We start from the raw sequence: 21492 nt of genomic DNA, 5'->3' as shown, positions 1-21492 counted from the left end.
AGCCTCCTTTTCAATGAGGCTGCCATATTCCCTGCTCTAGCCTGTCAATCAGCAGCCGAACGGCCAATGGCCGGGCCAGCCGGGGGTCAGGTGACGGCGTGCCAGAGGGCTCCCCATTGGCTCGGAGCGAGCTGCCTCCTGAGTTGGTTTATGTGCAAGGAGTGAGTGATTGACTTTATCAGTCCAAGGACGTTAGTCTGTGGGCGAAGAGGGTGGTGAACTCCTTCCTCTGCTCCTTGCTTCCCCGGGAGCCCAGCTCGCAGGGGCCGGCGGGGAGGGGGCTCCGGGACCCCGAGCAGGCTGCCTCATCATCTCAGTATCAGCATCTCGATTTCGGTGTCGGGGTGGCGGGCGGGAAAGGTTTGTGCACGGTGCGAGACTGGCCAAGTCCACTGCCCAGTTATTATTTTGGTGATTTTTTCTTTGTGCTTTTAGCAGTTTCCTAAAGCAGATCTGGTACCAGAGCTTCTCCTCCCTCTCTCCCTCCCTCCTCCTTCTTCTCTTCCTCCTCCTTCTTCTCCTCCCTCCTCCTCCTTATCCCTCCTCCTTCTTCTTTTCCCCTCCTCCCTCATCTCCCTCTGCAGGAGCCACTCAGACCCTGAAAGTTGCTGCCCCCGGCTGCTCCTTCGGGGTGTCTGCGCCCGTCCCTAGTCCTCGGGCTTCCTCGCAGCCGGCCGCGCCAGCGCCTCCCGCCTCCAGCGCCTCGGCCGTCGCCTCCTCCGCCGCCCTCGTCGGTGCCTCCGCCGCCGGGGCGCCCTCCATCCATGACGATGCTACTGGACGGAGGACCGCAGTTCCCCTCGCTGGGAGTCGGAGGCTTCGGAGCCCCGCGCCACCACGAGATGCCCAACCGGGAGGCGGCGGGGATGGGGCTCAGCCCCTTCGGGGACGCCTCGCACGCCGCGGCCGCCGCCTTCAAGCTGAGCCCGGCGGCGGCGCACGACCTCTCCTCCGGCCAGAGTTCGGCATTCACCCCGCAGGGCTCGGGCTACGCCAACGCCCTGGGTCCCCACCACCATCACCACCACCACCACCACCACCACCACGCCGGCCAGGTGCCCTCGTACGGGGGAGCCGCGGCCGCCTTCAACTCCACGCGCGACTTTCTGTTCCGCCAGCGGGGCTCGGGCCTCGGGGAGGCGAGCTCCGGGGGCGGCCAGCACGGGCTGTTCGCCGGCTCGCCCGGGAGCCTGCACGGGCCCCCGGGCATCGCCGACCCCCCGGGCTATCTGCTCTTCCCGGGGCTGCCGGAGCAGAGCCCGAGTCACCCGTCGCCCACGGCCCACGTGGACAACAACCAGGTGCACTTGGGGCTTCGAGGAGAGCTGTTCGGCCGGCCCGACCCTTACCGCGCGGTGGGCAGTCCCCGGACCGACCCGTACGCCGCGGGCGCCCAGTTCCACAACTACCCCCCGATGAACGTGAACATGGGCATGAACGTGGCGGCCGCGGCGGCGGCGCACCACGGACCGGGCGCCTTCTTCCGCTACATGCGCCAACCCATCAAGCAGGAGCTGGCGTGCAAGTGGCTCGAGGAGGCACAGTTGGGCCGGCCCAAGAAGAGCTGCGACCGGACCTTCAGCACCATGCACGAGCTGGTGACGCACGTCACCATGGAGCATGTGGGGGGGCCGGAGCAGAACAACCACATCTGCTACTGGGAGGAGTGCCCCCGGGAGGGCAAGTCCTTCAAAGCGAAATACAAACTAGTCAACCACATCCGCGTGCACACGGGCGAGAAGCCCTTTCCCTGCCCCTTCCCGGGCTGCGGCAAGATCTTCGCCCGCTCCGAGAATCTCAAGATTCACAAAAGGACGCACACAGGTAAGTGCGGGCGCCGGGCGGGAGGAGGCGGGGGCGGGGGCGGGGGCCGGGGCTCGGGGCACAGCTGGGAGGGAGCGGGGCCGACGCGATGAGCTGCCCTCTCCTCCCCCTTGCCCTGACCCCTGGGCAATACTTCCCCAGGTGTCCGGCCGGGCCAACAAAAGCCCGGGCGACAGCCCGGGTGGATGGGGCTCCATTGAGAGGAGGAGGAGGAGGAGGAGAAGGGCGGGGGGTGGGGGGGCGCACGGAGTAACCAGGGACAGAGACAGAATGACAGACCCCTCCCGCCCCCCTCCTCGGAACGTGCTCCTCTCCACTCCTCCGGGGCTCGGCTTGCTGGCGACTTCGTTCCCGGTGGAACTTCCCCGGGCCGGACCCCGTCGCGGCCCTCCTCCCCATCCTCTTCCCAGAGCTAATTGGCACCCGCGAGCTCCCGACCCCCGGCGGCGGCGGCGGCGGCTACGGGGAGAGCGGAGCTCTCCCACCCTCCGCGCGTCCTCTTTTTGTCTCTTTCGGGAGCTGGGGATGGGAAGGGGACCAGGCAGGGGCTTGCGCCGGGCTGACTCTGGGCTCTGGAGCTCCCGGCTGCCATTGGGAGGAAGGCGAACCATAGAAATGCTAATGTCACTTAATTTTCGGGCACTTCCGCTCTTTTTTAGGCTTGATTGGCACATCTCCTAATTAAATCACTGATACTTTTGTCAAACTATTTTTATTTGGAGTTCTAGGTTCCATTCAGGGCTCCGCGGGCAAAGTTAAACTCGCAAAGGCGAGAGCGACACATTTTCGTGTCTCGTTCAGCACGTCTTGTAAAACTGTCTGGAGCTGCTGAATTTATATAGTTTTCGCCATTGGAACCTGAAGTGCTCGGGCTCTGCCTTTAACACTTCACTGGGCACCACCGCTGCATTTGAAAGGGGCCAAATTAAAAGCCACAAAGAACGGATTGAATTGAACTGTAACGTAACAAATCCTATTGTCCCCCACTTTGGGGCTAATACCTCGGCGAGGTGTTCTCTGGGGATTCGGGCCGGTTGCCGAGTGCCGAGCCTACGAGTTAGGGAGAGAAAGTTGGGTTTTCGGAAAGGTCGATATTCTCCCCCCCCCCCTCCTCCTCTAGGCTCAAATTGGTCAGTTTCTGGCTGAACTTAGTCCCCTCCACCCCACCCCCCTCCGACCTCGTTCCCGAAGCGCTGCTCGCTTTCTCCCCCCCCCCTCCACCCCCTTGGAAGGCTACTTAACTGTTTCTGATTTTTGCAGGTGAGAAACCCTTTAAATGTGAATTTGAAGGCTGTGATAGACGCTTTGCTAACAGTAGTGACAGGAAGAAGCACATGCATGTGCACACATCCGACAAGCCCTATATCTGTAAAGTGTGTGACAAGTCTTATACACACCCCAGCTCTCTTAGGAAACACATGAAGGTAATTATCTCTTGATTAGCGGTTCGTTGTTGATAAACAGTCATCTTCTAGGCTCTTTCCAAAAAGGAAAGTGCAAGCGAGGCAAACCTTGCTCCTGCGCCTTAAATGCGATTTCTCTCCCCCCCCCCCACCTTTGACACCTTTAGCCTATGGAAGGGGGAGGGAGGAGGAAGGGAGGGGAGGGAACATCGGTGGAGGGGGGGGCAAGGGAAGAGGGAGCGGGGAGAGAGGTTGGGGGTTGGTGGGGAGGGTGGAACGAAGAGGGAACAATTGGCTGTTTACGTGCAGAGCTCGGGACTGGTTGCAACTGATGAAGCCAGTGTATTTTAGTTAGCTTAGTTTGTTTATTTCTGTCCCCCTCCCCCGTTTCCCCCCCCCATCCGCACCCCCGCGGTTCCCTCCGAAATGTGGATGCCGGGACTCTGGAGGCTAATGGCAGCGGGGTCGCTTTCCTTCTTTCTCTGTCTCTGATAAAAACAAGAAAGAAAAAGGTTCAGTCACAGTTGCCTGTCTGACCACTGCCTACTCAGTTGGGGCTCCCTGCAGTATGGCCCGAGAGGAATGGGGGCTCTGGAGAAATTCAGATTTTACAGCCCTGGAAAGAATAACTGCGTGGTCTTAGGTGGAGGGGGCGAAAGTTGAAAGGGCCATTCTGAGAAAAAAGGGAGAAAAAAAGCAATTGTGGTTTCGGTTATGTAGAGCCTCGTTCTGCCTAAGAAAGGTTTTCGCTCCGCTTTCTGGCTGTTGACAAAATTGGTGGTAAGCAGGAAGCCCGGAATGGCCTTTATTTACCTTCTATCGGGTAGATGAAGGATCCTGCTCTTAACGTGCGAGAGAGAATTCTGCTATCTTTGCTTAACCGTTGCCAGTTGGAACTATATTATAATATATACATGTTAATTTTAGGTTCATGAATCTCAAGGGTCAGATTCCTCCCCTGCTGCCAGTTCAGGCTATGAATCTGCCACACCACCCGCTATAGCCTCTGCAAACAGTAAAGAGTCCGCTAAAACCCCTCCTTCCGCAGTTCAGACTAGCACCAGCCACAACCCGGGACTTCCTCCCAATTTTAACGAATGGTACGTCTGAGGACAAAAGCAAACACCAAAAAACCCCATTAACTATAGAACGGACCAAATGCATTTAAAAAAAAAAAAAAAAAGGAAAGAAAGAAAGAAAAAAAGAAAACTGAGACCAATGCAGACGGAAATGGAGTGTTTTTTTGTTTTGTTTTGTTTCCCGCAAGCAACCGTCTAGGGCTACAATCTTGTTCATTGCAATTCTCCAGGAAGGTCTTTGGCAAGGTCTGGCAAGATCTCTGAAGTAACCCTGTCCTTTTCTCAGGATCAGAAAACCTGTTTGGGCGATCGATTGAATTTCGTTTTGATTTTCTAAAATGGCCCCTCCCCCCAGCTCGAGCCCCCCCAAATCCTGCCGAAACGGATCCCTTCATTTTAACACTCTGGCCCTGGGTTTTCTTGAGAGGAAGTTTAAAAAAAAAAAAAAAAAAAAAAAAAAAAAAAGCCTTGCGCTGATGTGATGTTAAAGTGATGGGAATCTTTCTCTGGCTGGGGGTGATTGTTTAAAAAACTCTTGCAGTCTTAAACCGTGCCAAAGTCCTGCTATGTCTTGAACTTTATTTCTCAAAGCATTACACTTGTGAATGTATTCTTGTCTAATGGGGTCGACACTGTTGAGTGTTTTTTTTTCAGGATGAGGCTGTGGTGTTGCTCTACACAGATGGTGACCGTCTAGTATGCAGTAGCATTTTGTAATAACTTTTTCTTTCTTGTAAATACGTACCCACGATGCCAATATTTATCGTTTGTAATTTAATTATTGATACAAGTGCCGGGAACTGAACAATATTTATGGGGGAAAATGTTTTCTAACAAACTCTGTACAGCTTTGCATTATAATTACTTTAGCATTAAAAGTCTGATTGTTTGGAAAGAAGAGCACAATTTACAGTTTGGGAACCACTGATTCCTTTTTTAAAATTTTTATTATAATTTTTATTATTATTATTATTATTTTGTTAACAGCATTCCCCCTGTTCCCCTGTTTGGGGACAGTGAACTATTAAAAATCCGGTTTGGTGGGATTGGGGGGGGGGGAACTAATGCAGATTCCTTTTAAAAAAATTTTTTTTAAATTGTGGAATTATTTTTTTTTCTATTGCAATGTAGGTTACTTACAGTGTCAGTTTCAGTCTGGGAAGACCCTCCTTTTTCTTCTTTAGCTCAAATGAGTGTTTTACTGCAAGTTTAATATGTTTGCCCTGGATTTTCGGCATGCAAATCAAATATTACTAATCAATTCAGTTAGTGACCATGACATCTCAATCTTGCACTTCAAAGACTGAGAAGCTGGATTTAAATGTCCCTGCACTGCCTATGTAAACAGAAGGTAACAACGAGTTTTATGTCCCTTAGTTTCTCTTTCCCTTGCATTAAAGATGGAACATTGCAGCGTTATGCATGTATATATGTCTATTCTATATAAAGATACAACCATATGCCTATATATGTCTGTATCTATATATATACATATATATGTCTTTTGAAGAAGCTAGCATAAGTTTGAAACAGTTTGGTGGTGAGTAAAAAGGCCAGTTTGATGTGTTTACTTTTGCTTAAAGTGCTTCTTAAGAGAACTCTAGTTTATTGGAATTCTCCATGGCTAAGGTGGATTTGTTTTGCTGTATATATAGTTCAATACCCAGCTATCACTCATAACTGTGTTGCTAATAGCCAATATTATGATGATTGCAGCAGCTCTGTAGAAACATTATGGAAAGAAAAAAAAAACATTTGCAAAAAAAATTATGTATTTTTAAACCTCATGATTTGTAGGCAAAGATGTGAAGAGCATTATTTCCATTAAAATCAGTAACATGAAACGCGGCTGTTTGGTTTGTGATAAAAAAACAAAAACAAAAACATTAACGTTCTTCTCCATTCTATCTCCATCTAGACAAAAACACATAATTTTCTTAAAATGGGGCATTTAAAAAAGTCACTGCTGATCCATGAATTGCTTGATTGTTATTAATTTTTCGATGAGGGCTGGGCAAGGGTAAAGTGACCTTTTTTCATGAATTTAGAGAACTTTAAATAAGAGATTCGAAACACTTCAAAGACCATTCTGCATACATGCCACATTTGCAAGTCTGGGGATGGGAAGCTGATAATAGGGAACTGTAAAATATTCAGGAATTTAATGAATAGGTTTATAATTAATACTTCTTTCTCTCTTGGGCCAATGCTTGGGTTTAAAAAGTAGCATGAAGTGATTTTTGATCTTTTGCACCATCATTTTCAAACCTGTAAAAAAAAAAAATTTGTGGGGGGGGGGAAAGAGGATGATTTTTTTTTCCCACTCCCTAATGTAGCCAGCTCCATTACACCATTTTTGCATCTGGGGCTTTTCCATGTGCTAGTGGCCTCTTTGTCTAACTTGCAAAACAAAACCGAACCAGATACTCCAGTACTATCCACCAATCTCAAATCAGCTACTCCGGAGATCTGGCGCTGATTAACGGCAATTTTATTGGAGGCCCGGACTCCTGTTTAAAAATTAACCAATAATTTAACAGAAAGGCTACCTGCGGGAGTTTGTCAATAGAGTATGAATTATTGATGAGGTCCTTAATTCACACTGGCTCGCTGCGAGGCAACTTTGTGCCTGGGCCTGAGGGCCGCCAGAATTGCAGCTGGCCCCCCTGCAAACTGCTCTGCTCCGGGAAAGGGGAAGGAGAGATTAGCTTTTTGTAAGGGGGGGCTTCTGCACTTTGCTGCAGTAGTTTGGGGCCAGGGGCTTGAGGAGGCTGGGTACTCAGTCATCACACGTTGGACCTGCTACACGGAAGGGGTGAGGGAGGATTCCTCCCCGCACCCCCATCCTCAGCTTGACCTTGACATTGAGGAGGGGGATTGGACCCAGGTGTCCGAGGACTAGGTAGCAGCACCCTATTTCGGTCTTCCTCCTTCCGGCCAAACTCCGGATGATTTTGAAATCTCAGCAGCAGTTTCCCTAAAAATGGGAAGGGGTTCGAAGGGGGAGCAGTTGTAAAAGGTCAGGATTGGGGGAGGGGGGTTCTTTTGAAACCTGTCTTGAATCATTTCCCTTTTCATTTTTCCCTCAGCCCAACTTTAGGAGAGAGGGACAGAGGCTGAGAGTGGAGGCAAGATCCAGGCTTCTGTTGTAAAAAGTTTGGAATTGCACGTAGTGGCTTTGAAATCGCCCCAGCTTTGCAGCGGGAGAGGCCACCAAAGCCCATGATCGGAATTAGCATAATCATAATTAATAACAGTGAGGAAGCCCATCAAGGAAGCCCAGCACAATCCCGAAGTGCCCAGGTGCACCGTTACTTGGGTAACGCCAAATGCCCCTAATTTTGGTCTCCCCAGGCTTGCGGGGTGGGAAGCAAGTGAAACTTTGTTTTTGACATCCTAGCTAGGAAGAGCTTACAAGGGTGCTGTTATCCCAGAAATGTTGTCGGGCCGCGCATTTCCCTTGTTTTCCTTTCATCTCCGACAGGCTGAATTGGAAATAAAGCTTGCTGCCCGTAGCCCTGTAAGTGTTGGAGCAGCAGCAGTGACCCCCGAGGAGCCACTGTTCATTTGGGGGTCAGGCCGGGGCGGGCCCTGGTTCTGTTGCTGGCGATCCGGACGCGCAAGGGGAAAGGGGGCGAGTTGTAGTTCCCGTGTGTTCCAACTCAAAATGACCGCTTTTCCTACGGAAAGTGTTGGCAGGTGAAAGATCAGGGCAGTGGCCAACAAACGGCCGCGGGCGGCTTCCCTGCGAGCTGCTCCGGGCGGGAGAGGGAGGAGAACTGCAGCTCCCCCTGAAAAGCCGGGCTAGCAAAAGCCTCCCTCGCCCCTCCCCTCTTCTCCCTTCTCTCCTCGTCCGCGCCAAAGGATGGGGCTAGGGGGGAGGGGAACGAAGGCCCGTGATATATATATTTTTTTTTTTTTTTTTTTTTTTTTTTTGCTCCGAGGTTCCGGGAGGCATTGAACGCCTCTTGCCTGAGCGCCCCCCTAAAAGACAGGCTGAGTTCCTGCTCCGGCCTGGAAACTGACAACCGGACCCCGGCGTCCGAGCACCAGTGCCAGGACCCAGCACACGTTTCTGATCGGGGCAGCCCTCTCCATCCCCAGCAGCTCCTTAGCAGGTTTTAGGCCGGCTCCCAGGGGTTTGGGGGGAAAGGCATTAAACCTCTCCTCTCGTTTCTCCTCCCCCAAGAGCCTCAGACCTCTCCCTCCCTCCAGTGACGGCCGCCGGCGGGAAGGCCCCGAGAGGGAGTGAGAGCGGACGGGTGAGTGGGAACGCCTGGCAGACACCTGGGCATCAGCGAGCATCAAAGGGTTAAGCGGGCCCACGAGCCGCGGGCTCGCCTGGCCACTCCCCAGCCACAAACTTGGGCTGCGCGGTTTGCGGCTCGCGTCCTTTCTGTAACCACCGAGCCCACGCTCTCCTGCCCAGGGCTGCGTCTCCGGGAGCGGGCCTCCCCTCGCAGCATCCTCTCGGCCCCGGGGCCGCTGCTTGCCGGATCCCAGGCCCAGCCCGGGAGCCCGGGAGAAAAGTTGGCCACCCCAGAGCCTCCGGGGATTCGGGGCTCGAACACACGCACGTACGCCACAGGAGGGCTGCTTTAAGCTCAAGGATTGGGGAGGGGGAGTAGACATAGGCTAGGAGCAAGGAGGGGACTCCAGACGGGACCCCATCCCCTCAGTACCCCTTGGCTTTGGAGAGCCCTGGGGAACAACCCCCCTTCCTCAAGCCCCTAGTCAAACGCGCAGGCGCAGTGTCCCCCCTCCAAGCCTGGGCCCCGAGATTGGTTAGGGGAGGGGAGGGGGTGGCGCGCTCTGGGCTCGAGTTGAAAGGGACTTTGCCCCTAGCAGCCGCAGCCACCGCGGGGGCGGGGCCGGTTTGGGGGCGGCTCTGAAACCGCGAACATGGCGGCGGGATGGGAACCCCCCGCGGAGTGCAGCCGAGCAGAAGCAGCGGGGCTGCGGGATTGTTCTGTCCCGGCCCTTCGAACCCCTTGTTATTCCGCAGCCCTTGGCTCCTCGAGGAGGCAAAAGTGTCCCCGAGCGGGCGTGGAGCCCCCGGCCCCGGACCGGAGCTCGCGGGAAGTTGGCTGAGCCGCCCGGAGGGGATGGGTCGGCGGGGGAGGTACCTCAGACTAGGCCGGCGAGCCGGAGGGGAGCTCAGCCGCCCATCCCGGAGTCACCGGTCTGCGGAACTCTCGGCCCGCTTCTGAGCTCCCCTTGGGGCCGGGGGGGGGGGCGGGGTGAGGAGCCAGGCCGTTTGCACATAGCTCGTAGCAGAGAGGTTTCCAGAGGGGCTCGCAGCACCTCCAAGTCCCGGAGAGGAGAACGCCCTCTCCCCGCGCCCTCCCCTCCCCATCCCCCCCCACCGAAGAAAGCCGGCGCCATCCCTGAACAAAACGAGCCGGGGCGCCCAAAGGGATGCACCGCAGAGAGCCGCGGCTGGCCCCTTTCTTTGGTGCTGGAGGGCCGTCATCTGCATATGCTGAGGCCGGCTTTTCTGCATATCTAATTTAGATGTAAGCCTGGAAAACGGTATTGTCTTAGCTTCTGTGTGTGCCATTAACAGCTGGTGGTCTTACTTTAAGGGGGGGAGGGGGCGGAGCCCGGATCAGGAAAACCTGCTTTCAGGATGGACTTAAGCGGGCGGCCGAGGCTTCGAGAGCCCCGTTTAGCTGGCGAATGTGAGGCGCCCCTCGGCTTCCTCCGAGGAGAAGGTGTAAGCGCGCTTCTCATCGCCCCTCGGGCCACGGCTAGCTCTCTCGTTTGCTTTGGCCCTAAACGCCTTTAAGTAAGGGAGAAAAAAGCGTGTTTGGCGTGGGAGGCTTAGGCCCCGTCTTGCGTGAAACTCTCACAGCCAAAAGGAAAAAAGTCACTTAAATCATCTGGAGGTTTCCAAAGATCTGATGTGGGGAGTGGAGGTGGGGGTGGGAGGGGGTTCCCGAAGGCACAAGGGGAGACTCCCTTTTTGAACTGTCCCAGATGCCTCAAGCGCTCATTCCAGGGGAAAAAAAAAAATCTGAGATCCTGCCTTTCTCGGCAGTGAAAAATTTATGGACTTGTCTTCCCAGTGTTTCAGTCCACAGAAATGATGGCTTTGATTCAAGAATGTAAAATATAGTTTGGTTAGCATCTTGAGAACTAGACAGGCCCTGGATTTTCTATTCTTCTCTGTGCCTCTTGCAAATCGGAGACTTGGCTTCGGGACCATGGGACCCGGGTTCTGAAAAAGCCACTTCTTTTGGTAATGTGTAATTTGTATTTTTAGGAGCGTCCACCCCCTTGCATACTAGCCTCCCTGGACGAACCTAACCGTGGGGCTGACATCAGGGAGAGATCAAAGGCAATCAGTACGTGATGCTCAGTGGAAACTTGATTTTTTTTCTTTGGGGGGGGGGGAATGTACTCTGAGCTCTGAACTTTCTGTGGGACAGAGCTTTTGGAGACTATCTCCGTTTCCCCGTGATTTTGTAAGGAAATGCTAAGTTAGGTCAGTGTACCAAAAAAGAAAAAAGGAAAATTGACTAGTTTAGGAATATTCCTAGTTAAGTCTCCTTTCCATTGGACAGCTGGCAGGTTTGTTCTTTTCCAATTTGCAGGACCACATGCTAAATTGTCACTAGATCAGGCCAGATCCCAGCTTCTGCACAGGAGGCTTTTTCCTGGTTTCCCCAGCACTCCCAGCTGCCAGTCCCTTCCTTCCCCCTCCCCAGATCATCTTCTATCTCTTCTCTATGTATCTTTTATCTCCTCAGTTACTTAAATGTTGTCTTTCCCACTGGGGCACGAGCTTCTGGAGGGCAGAGACTGCTTTTGCGTTGGTATCCCCAGTGCTTCACTCAGTGCCAGACACATAGTAAGCATTTAACAAATATCTGCTGGCTAAATGGGTTTTCAGTGACACACACACACACACACACACACACACACACACACACACAGAGAGGGGGGGGGGGCTAACATTTCTTCTCCTAAACCTAGGGCTGCTCCTCCAGCTACGGGACAAGGAAAAAACTGGGAATTGTGGGCAGAAAAGTCTGGGCATGGAGTGCCCATGGGCCGGTGGCTACAGGGGCATTTGCTGACTGATAGACCTCTCGAAGGAAAACCAATCCAATGTACTTCTTTCCTTTGCTGAATCTAGTAGGAATCTAGGGGAACAGAGAAGTGGCAGGGAGCTCTTCAAGCTGGACCGGACCTCCCTAGATTTAGTCCTTGAAACGATAGCAGCCCAGATCGAATTTTCAAGACTGAAGTTAGAAGGAAGGTAGGAGCTTGTTGTTTCCAAAGGTTTTAGACACCCCCTGACCTAGGGCTCTCTGATTGAATTTGCTGTAACTTCCTGGGCTCCCTAATCCCCCCAAAGCGGTATGAATAGAGTTTTGCAATAACTATAGAAACCCTCTTTAAACCGAAGTTTTCTTGTTCGAAAGGCGGTGGCTGTTTGTTGACGGGGTGGGTCCAATTTTTGTAATGGGTCCTTTTTTGTTCCCGTTTTGGGATCCATCTGAACGATCTTTGCACGGATTCTAGTTTCAAGCTGTTGCATCTTGAAGATGGAGCGTTGTCTAGTGTTTGAGACAGTGGATGAATGTCGCATTTTGAAAGGCGAAATGGGACCAGCAGGCTCTGCGCTATCTGTGCCTCATTTGTTTGCTCGAATTCTCAGTACTTAGTATCAGGGTCAGTGATTACTGGAAGAAAGCAGTCCAGCTGCAGAGACAGCTGGAATGGCATGAAAAAAGTCAGTCGACCCGAGTCAGAGTCTGCACTTTACCAAATCCTAGCTCTGTGCCTTTTAGGAAAAATCATTGAGCTTCACTTGGCTTATGTGTCGGGTGGGGGTGATGGCCCCACCCTCATTGACCGGATTGTTGTGAGGATCCAATTAGATAATGGCTGTGCTTTATACAACTTCAAGGTTTTGCCATCCAATTCCTAGAACTAATTTAGGATTAAAGGAGTGTGTGTGTGTGTGTGTGTGTGTGTGTGTGTGTGTGTGTGTGTGTGTGTATGTGTGTGTGTGCCTGCGTGTGTGTATGTGTGTGTGTGTGTATGTGCGTGCGTGCATGTATGTGTGTGTGTGTAGGGGGGAAAACAACCATTTAAGGACAGTTTATTGGAAGTCTAAAGAAAATCACACTAATTTGGAAGTCCCCTAAGCACCCAGATTCATCAGAGACATGAAGTGATAATTCAGGTCTTAGCAGCAATGCGTCTGGTGGAGGGAGAGAGGTTTTCTTCACTTGGAATAATTCATCTTAAATTGAGAAGCCATGTGGGAACTGGAAATGAAGGAGAGCCAGTCTCTCCCTCCCCTTGCCCTTAGTCTAGGAATACATGGGAAGAAGAAGGGAAAGGCTGAATTAACTGCATAATCCAATATTATTTGGGTTTTTCTGGCTAACTAGGCTGACAATCTTTCTTTTAAAGAAACTTTCACCTTTCACATTCCCAGCTAAAGCCCTTGAGAAACTTGCAAAAACACAAAAAACCAAAAACCCTACTTGCTTTGTTAAAGTCATTATAAAAGTTTGTTTTTGAAGACTTTCATCTAGATGTCTTTCCCTAAACCAAACAATTTACAAAATTGTTGGTGAGGTGGTTGTTTCTATAACAGAAAAAAAAAAACCCAAAACCAAAACTGGCACCTGACCTTATCCAGAGTTTAGTGAACCTGTGGGATTATGGAGGATATATGAGGTTTCCTCAGTATCTGGGTCCTTTGTATTGCTAACTAAATTAGCCAAACTTCCTTAAGTTTTTTTCATTGCACCTGTGGAAAGCTGGGATGAGGGCGGGAGTAAGTTACGTCTCTGAACATCATGCAGTTTTCGGTGTAAATTTGTCAATGGAGTTGTGATGAATATAGTAAGAAATACTCATTTTTGAATAGATTAGGCAGCTTGACTAAAGCACTGAACTGGAGCTCAGGAAGCTCCTGGTGGGAGGGATGGGGGGAGGAGGTGAAGGAAGGTTGTTTCAGGGATCTCTTAAAGTCCCTCCTCCAGCTCTTGACAATCTATGATCAGATAATGTTTTAAAGGGGGAAAAATGACTAAATTGAGGCTGTCTGCTTAGTGATGTGACTTGAGTAAAATCTGCCCGTGTGTGTGTGTGTGTGTGTGTGTGTGTGTGTGTGTGTGTGTGTGTGTTTAACAAAAACCAGCCACCCTTTTCTCACATTCATGTATAGGGGGAAAATGGAACAGTGTTCTTAACATAAACTTGCTGTCTGCTACCTTGACTAGAATTCTGAGGAGCGGAGGCTGAAAAGAATGGGGAGTATGAGAACTCAAAGCAGGGGCTGAGCTTGCTGCTCTGCTGCAGTTTACCCAGGCTGCTTCAGAGAGGGGCTAGCAATGATAGCTTCTCAATTTTCAAATGTCTTTAACATCGTTAATGAAGGACTATCAGGGAATTTATTTGTCAGATTAGGCCATTATGAAATACAGCCCAACTTCAGTCTGATTAGAGCAGGCTGCTTTTAGGGGGCTTTAGATATACTTGGATTCCCCCCCCTTAAAACTCCAAGTAAGTAGGATAATGACCTTAGTCTGTAATAGTTATCAGAGGAGGAGAGGGGGAGGGAAGGGAGAATCTAATCTTAGCTCATTTTGATCTTAGGGCTATTTAACTCCATCAAGGATATAAGTACCGGTCTATGAAGAAGTACTCTGTAATAATAATATTAATAATAATGATGGTTGAAGGGCTGTCACATGGGAGAGGGATGCTACTTGTTCTTGTTGGCTCCAAAGAGAAAAAACAGGAGAGATGAATGGAAAATACAGAACACATTTAAGGTTTGGTAGCAGGCAAAGTTTCTTTACAATGAGGGCTGTTCAGGGAGAAAGTGTGCTATCCCAGGGGGGGCTCTGGGTCCCCCAGACTGGAGTTTGGTCTGGCAAAGGCTGAGGGACCATTTGTTGGAGAGTCTAGTTCAGGTTCTGTGCCATTTCTTCCCTAGCTCCCAAAGCATTTTGCTTCCAACGAAGCACGGAGGTAGACAGTACAGATATTCTTTTCCTTTTTTTATGATGTAATACTTTATTTATCCCAGTTACACGTAAAACCAATTTTTAGATTTGTTTTTAAATTTTGATGGAGTTCCAGATTCTCTCCCTTTCTTTTTTACATAACCCCCCTTTCCCCCTCCCCCCCCACTACAACTGGGTAGGCGCTAGGAAATTATATTCTTTTCCTTTTGCTAGGGGGAGAGATGTTGAATATGATTTGCCCAGCATCTTTTAAATAGGAAGTGGTTGAACCTTGAAGAGAAACTCTGGCTTTTCTGCTTCCCAAATAGAGCCCTCCGTCCTTTCATGTCACAGCTGCCTCCTGAGAACCCCTTACATGTAGCAAATTTAGCTGAGGCATTTGTTGTACCATCGACAGTGATTCTTCTTATTTCATGAAAAAATATATTCTTTCAGTTTGAGTGTCACCATGCGAAAGAAAGATAGGCAGAAATGAATGCCATTTACAGGTTTATCTCATTTATTAGGATCAGACATTGTGAACTGGGGGGGGGGGTGACCATGTCCAGTACAAAGAGCAGTTAAGTAGTTTGGCTCAGATTGCAGGGAGTAGGTAACTGTTAAACAGCTCAGATTTTGTTAGTTTTTCATTTGGTTAATTTCTTGTCTTTCGTATCTATCTTTTCCTAATATATACATGCATAATTGTTGGGACTATGGGAAAATTAATAGTGTTTTTGTAAAACAATTAGAAGCAGAGGGCATATAAGAAATATATTTCATAAATATAATCCCGAGATCAAGCATGTGGTTTTTATGAACACAGCTATGAATATTTAACTATGTAAAATTAAAATATTATTAAATGCCTGTTGTTCATTATTTTACTAAGTGAGTACACTTAGTCTCAGCCAGACTGATTTTACAGATTAAAATTTTTTTAATACTTCCGGGTCATGTTTTTTATTTGATCAAAATGATCAGTATTTGATTGCAACGATTTTGTCCTTAAAAATCAGATTAAAACAGTGATGGTAGTATAGTGTATGAGGAGAAAAGGGAAGAAATATTGAGATGGGTTGTAGTCACCTGTTACAGTGCCTCAGGGCTCATAGTGGGTGATAAATAAATACTTGTTGATCTGGATGGAGCCTTCTATTATTGCACATTACTGAGGATGTGGCTATCTAGGGATGAGATGGATTTGGGGAGGGAGGCATCCTGTGAAGTGCCTCTGAGATCAATTCTTTAAGAGGGAACTTCCAATCTAGTGAGCCCCTTTCAAAGGGGGAGAAGCAGGAAAGGTCATTTGGATGTGGAAGGGCTACTCTATTTGTTATGTAAAAAAAACTAGTTTTACTGCTTTTTCATTCCAACCTCAGATCTTATTTTATTGTCCATAGTGCCCTTCATCTTTTGAGTCACTTACATTGAAAGTGGGTGAAAAGATATCATAGAGGTTACTGAATTCTAATGCTGCAAAATATGTTTGTTACCTTTTATCTCTAAAAAACATTGTATGAAGATGATCTAGCTAAAGGATATCCAGTCATGCTCATCTGGGGGATAGTTCAAAGAAACAGGCTGGTATTTTTTTAGAACAGTGGGACCTTGTTGTCTTCCTTTCTTACCAGTTTGAAGCTTAATTTGGCCACTTACTGCCAGTATGACTTTGAAAAAGTCTCCAGACCTCACAAGTTCTCAGTTTCCTAATCTGTAAAATGACAGGGTTGGTGTTAGAAGGCCACGAAGGGCCCATTTAATTGAGTACCTATGATCCCATAATGCTACGGTAAAAAATGGACTATTTTTCTTTCTTCTCCACCTCATCTTAAGCAGTCCTGGGTAAGGACAGTCTATTTTAGGAGAATTGTATAGTCTAGCAATGGCTGGTCCCATCCTTGGAAATCACTCTCCTATCTCACCACCACATGCTAGATAGGACTCCCTAGCTTCCTTCAAGGAAGGTTCAATTTAAGCGCCACTTCCCACCTGACTTTTCTGAATCCCTTTATTTATCAGTGATCAGTCCCACTCCTTAAGTTCTGTAATATACTTTTCTGTTTACATGTTGTATTTTCCCTGCAGGATGTAAACTCCTAGAGGGCAGGGTCATTTTTTCTTTCTGACTTTTTGTCTCTAGCACCTAGTACCATGCCGTTCAAAGAAGACACCCAAGAAATGGTTGTTGCATTGAATTGGGACAGCTAAGATTTTATGTGTGCTAACAGACTTAATTAGACCATTTCTCTCTGGCACAATTCTCTTCCCCCTCCTCTCCCTTAAGAGAATTTTATTATTTCGAATTACGGGTAATTCTCCTTTTATTTTATTATTTATTCTATATTATTTCTTTTATTATCTCCAATTACATTCATTTTTTAAGATTTTCCAATTACATTCATTTTTATATAATTTTTAGACAGCAAGCAAACTGATATAGATTATGCATATATAGTCACATTAAACTTATTTCCCTGTTAGTCTTGTTGTGAAACAAGAATCAGAACAAAAGGGAAAAAACACAGGAAAGAAAAAACAAAAACAACAAGAAATAAGAATTGTGTGCTTCGGTCTACATTCGGACTTCATAGCTCTTTCTCTGGATGTGGATAGCATTTTATACATCACGAGCCCTTTGGAATTTTCGTGGATCATTGTATTGCTGAGAAGAGCTAAGTCTATCATAGTTAATCATCGACAGATGTTGCTGTTACTGTGCACAATGTTCTTCTGTTTCTGCTCACTTCACTCAGCATCAGTTCATGTAAGTCCAGGTTTTTCTGAAATCCACCTGCTGATCATCAATAATATTCCATCACATTCATAAATCTCAGCTTGTTCAGCCAGTCCCCAATTGATAGGTATTCCTTCAGTGTTCAATTCTTTGCCACCACAAAAAAGTTGCTATAACTATTTTTGTACATGTAAGTCTTTTTCTCTTTTTTATGATCTCTGGGATACAGACCTAGGAGTGCTATTGCTTGATCAAAGAATATGCACAGTTTTACAGCTCTTCTGCATAGTTCCAAATTGTTCTCCAGAATGGTTGGATCAGTTCACGACTCCACCAACAATGTATTAGTATCCCAATTTTCCCACATCTTCTCAAATCATTTTTCTTTTCTGTCATATTAGCCAATCCGATAGGTGTGAGGTGGTACCTTAGAGTTGTTGTAATTTGCATTTTTCTAGTCAATAGTGATTTAAAACATTTTTTTTTCATCTGACTATAGATGGCTTTAATTTCTTTGCCCTGAGAATTGCCTGTTCATATCTTTTGAACATTTATCAATTGGGAAATGACTTGTATTCTTCTAAATTTGGCTTGATTCTCTGCATATTTGAGGAATGAGGCCTTTATCAAAAACACTGGCTGTAAAAATTGTTTGCTAGTTTTCTGCTTTCCTTCTCATCTCGGTTGCATTGGTTTTGTTTGTGCAAAACCTTTTGAATTTGACGTTATCAAAAATCATCCGTTTCACATTTTGTAGTGTTCGGATCTCTTACTTCATTACAAATTTTTCTCTCCTCCATTGATCTGACAGGTAAACAATTCCATTCTCCTGATTTGCTTATGGTATCAACCTTTAAGTTTAAATCATGTGGCACAATTATCTTAATAGCACGTCCATCACCAAACCCCTGCTGAGCAAAGAACCAACAACTTATATTTTACTCCCCTCCCCACCATTTCTTTCTAGCTCAAGAACACATCACCTTAAGAAAGTTGGTTGGAAAGGGAATAGTAAAAACACAACCTTAGTGAAAAGTTCTGTGGGTTAATTTTTTAAGTGAAAAAATAAAACTGCTTTGTCTGGCTTGTGTATCATATGCCTACGATGTTTATCCTCACATTGTCTTTTTAAAATATTTTTCTACTACAGCTTCCTTAGAAAAAGAATGTTTTGATTTTTAGGAGCCCGGGACTTTATCAAGTCATCAAGAACTTCATTCTTGTCACCAGCCTCAGGAAGACGACTCCAAAGTCAACTCTGGGAGGAGCTGGTGTCCACGTTGCATGGTTGACCATGTTTGGGGGTGGGGGAATGGGAATCCATTTTAATATCGCAGTGTGTAGGAATAGCCCTTGGCTTACTTCCTCTCTGAATATGTCTGCCAGAACTATATCGGGGGTTCTTTTTTTCTGGCCACTCGTGGACAGAGTATATGTCGTTGACGAGGTGATATGATTTCTTTGAAACAGCGCTGCAATTGAACAAACTATCCGGAGCCCTCCTACCCTGTGCTGAGCTGCATCTGATTGGCTGTGGCGATATGTGTGTTTCGTTAACTTCTGCCCATTGACATATTAAATGAAGATGCACAGGGGAGCGACATCAGTGATTTCAATTGACTCGTCAATTGCCAGTACATAGCCCTCATCAGGCTTCGCTTTGCTAACAAGCTGATCCAGCACATGTGACAACAAGGAGGCCAGTCCTTCAAACAAATGACATGTTTGATAAAGAAATCTTTTCAAACTCATTATGCGTTTCCTTTAGCTTTTGTCTTTTGCCCTAGTATAGCATCTGTTGCAGAAGGCATCGGTCCCTTCCTTGATCGTTGCTGCATCTTCTGTGATTGGAGTGTCTTGTCTGCTAAGAGATGGGAAGTGTAGCTTCTGTTTGTCCCTGTTGTAACATTGGACTCTTGCCTCTCTGCCTTTCTCAGCTGAGATTTAATCTTGTGAATGAGGCTGCCTTAAAGCATTATCCTAAGATTCTCTAATAAAAAGGCAATGTCCTGGAAGAGCTAGGGGTGGAGGAAAGAGTGCCTCTCTGTAATCTAGGAGCCTTCAAGAAGGAAGTCTGGGGTTTTTTTTTGGCCCATGTGGTAAGACAGAGGAGATAAAACTTCATATTGCTTTTGTAAGGCTGGGACAATTGCAGAGATGAAAAATCACAGTTGTGTTGTAAATAAGATGTTTGCAATTCCCTCCTTGGGGAGTAGTGTTTAACTTCATCTTTTGCTTATGTGCACGAAACTAAATACATGCGTATGTCTGGATTCTGGATTGCATGCATCTGGCTCCATTAGATTTCATGTAATTGCATATTGACTAATGGCATAATACAGCTATTTGACGACTGAATTGAGGTCCAAATGCTGCTATTAGCAGTGTAATCACTTTGGATAAGTGAATAGTTGGACTGTTATACTTGAAAATCAGAAACCGGGAGAATAACCGTTCCGGGGTTTTCAAGGGAAAAGACCCATTGTAACGTTTTGACTCAGATGTAAACTATTATAAATTCTAATTTGTAGGTCATGAGGAAAAGTAATTGTGGTAATTGTGAGACCTCTCAATGCTTCAAAACTAATGCCCTGTGCTGTCTTTTCATTGCTTATATATAATATATATGTATGTATATAAACATTTTCTTTTGCGAGTGAAGTGATTTCAGAGTCTACATGTTACTATAAATCTTTTAATTAAATATGAAATCTTTTGGAAAAGGTAATTATGTATTTGTTTTTAATCTGTGTTCAGTTCTCCAAATGCACAGCCCGAGGCATGCTTGGGTTGCTAGCAGAGGTGATTCAGTAGCCTTGCACTAATTAAAACATATTTGGTGTACATGAAGTCATCAGTAATAGGACTCAGATTTGCACTCGCATGCACACAGACACACAGACACACACACACACACACACACACACACACACACACTTCCTCAAACCCATAAAATCATTTAAATAAAAGGTATGTACCCACGCTGCTGTAGTCTTTAAAGCTGATGCTTTCTTGTCCCCTAGAAATCTTCTTTAGTCCAGCATTGAGCTGGAAACTTCTTCCATGCTAGAAAATAGAGTTGGTATACTTTAAATGAACAACTATGGTGTTTTCACACACACACACACACACACACACACATATTATATTTGTTTATGTGTCATAGACATATTGTGATCCAATTTCTAAATATGTCAGAAGAGAGAAGTGGGAAGCTCTTCTGGGGAACACATCCACCCTGCCTGATAATTGGACCTTCGGGTTCAAAGTTGAGTTAACATTTGGAGTGGTTTATGCCCTTTGACCTTTCTGATACCGTGGGCTTATTCCTTGCAAGTTCAATACCAAACTCTAGAGATGCTTATTTCTGTTCATTCATTCACTGAGCATTTATGAAGTGCTTACTATGTGCTAGATATTGTGCTCGGTGCCGGGGATATAAAGACAAAAATAAAAATGTTTTCTTCCTACAGAGAGCTTTTTTGAAATTCTCAAGTGGGCTAAGAGTAGAAGCAGCAGCACTTAGACAAATAAGTAAATATATACAAGGTAAGTACAAAGTAATAGCTGGGTAAGAAAATGACTATCAGCTAAGAAGCTCAGGAAGGGCTTTGTCTAGGAGGTAACACATAAAGTTCATAAATGGGGGCAGAAATACTGAGACTTAGAGGTGAGGTGGGAAAGCATTCCAGGAATGGGAAAAAGTGGGAGACAGAATGTCCTTGACAGGGAACATCAAATAGCCCAGTTTGGCTAAAACATGTGGAAGTTTAATGGACCATAAGCCTGGGAAGGTAGACTGGAACTAACTTGTGAAGGACTTTAAATGGCAAGCAGATATTATCCTAGATGTAAAAGGGAATCACGGAAGTTTCTCAAATGGGGAAAAGATCCACCGAGATCTATGCTTAAGGAATAGTAATCTAGCACTTGGGTAAATGAATTGGAGAAGGGAGTGACTGTTGATTAGGGAGGCTAATTGTGATGGTCTGGGTTTTCATGTGGGATTTTAAAACAAGTTATTCACGTAGTCATTCATTTACTGGCCAAATGTTTGTCAGACATCTGCCGTGTGCAATATAGCAGGTTAACGGCACCATTCCTACTCTTTTGGAACTTAAAATCTTGTAAGAGGAGTTTACATATGCAGATAATTCTCAGTTATAAACAGAAGTCTTGTTCTAGATGAAAGAAAGTAGAGGCCTGGAAGACCTGTTAAAGAAAGAAGAAATATAAAGTCTTGACTCCTTCCTCCTTATACTCTCCTTCCTGGGTTTCCTTGCCACTCTTACCATCTTATTTTCTTCCCTCTTGTCTATTCCTTCTCATTCTCCTTTGTTAGATTATCAATGGAGTTCTCACTCCTGATGTGTGACCCTCTTGTGTCTTTCATCAATATCCATGGTTTCATCTATTATTTCTGGGTAGATCATTCTCAAATAACTTCTCTCCTGAACTGCAATCCCACATTC

General features: G+C 46.9%; 1 protein-coding gene across 2 annotated transcripts; it reads left to right on the top strand.

The window, feature by feature from the left end:
- The first annotated feature begins 205 nt into the window (after nt 1–205).
- On the top strand, nt 206–19685 carry ZIC3 (Zic family member 3). 2 transcript variants are annotated; one of them, XM_074277489.1, is made up of 3 exons: nt 206–1824; nt 3085–3248; nt 18491–19685. In XM_074277489.1, exons 1-3 carry the CDS (start codon nt 765–767, stop codon nt 18500–18502), a joined length of 1236 nt encoding a protein of 411 aa, XP_074133590.1. In that variant the 5' UTR covers nt 206–764; the 3' UTR covers nt 18503–19685. The 2 variants fall into 2 exon arrangements, with proteins under 2 accessions (XP_074133590.1, XP_074133589.1); XM_074277488.1 differs by lacking the exon at nt 18491–19685 and adding an exon at nt 4155–6856.
- The last annotated feature ends 1807 nt before the right edge of the window (nt 19686–21492 follow it).

This window comes from Sminthopsis crassicaudata, chromosome X (genome assembly GCF_048593235.1).
Source record: "Sminthopsis crassicaudata isolate SCR6 chromosome X, ASM4859323v1, whole genome shotgun sequence".
NCBI classification, from domain to species: Eukaryota; Metazoa; Chordata; class Mammalia; order Dasyuromorphia; family Dasyuridae; genus Sminthopsis; species Sminthopsis crassicaudata.
This window is presented reverse-complemented; position numbering and strand designations above follow the sequence as displayed.

Bases quoted from the DNA above. Each gene is read 5' to 3' on its own strand.
- ZIC3 (XM_074277488.1), top strand. From the start codon at position 765: ATGACGATGCTACTGGACGGAGGACCGCAGTTCCCCTCGCTGGGAGTC. The intron at 1,825-3,084 runs GTAAGTGCGGGC...TGATTTTTGCAG, and splicing joins TCACAAAAGGACGCACACAG to GTGAGAAACCCTTTAAATGT. The intron at 3,249-4,154 runs GTAATTATCTCT...TGTTAATTTTAG, and splicing joins CTCTTAGGAAACACATGAAG to GTTCATGAATCTCAAGGGTC.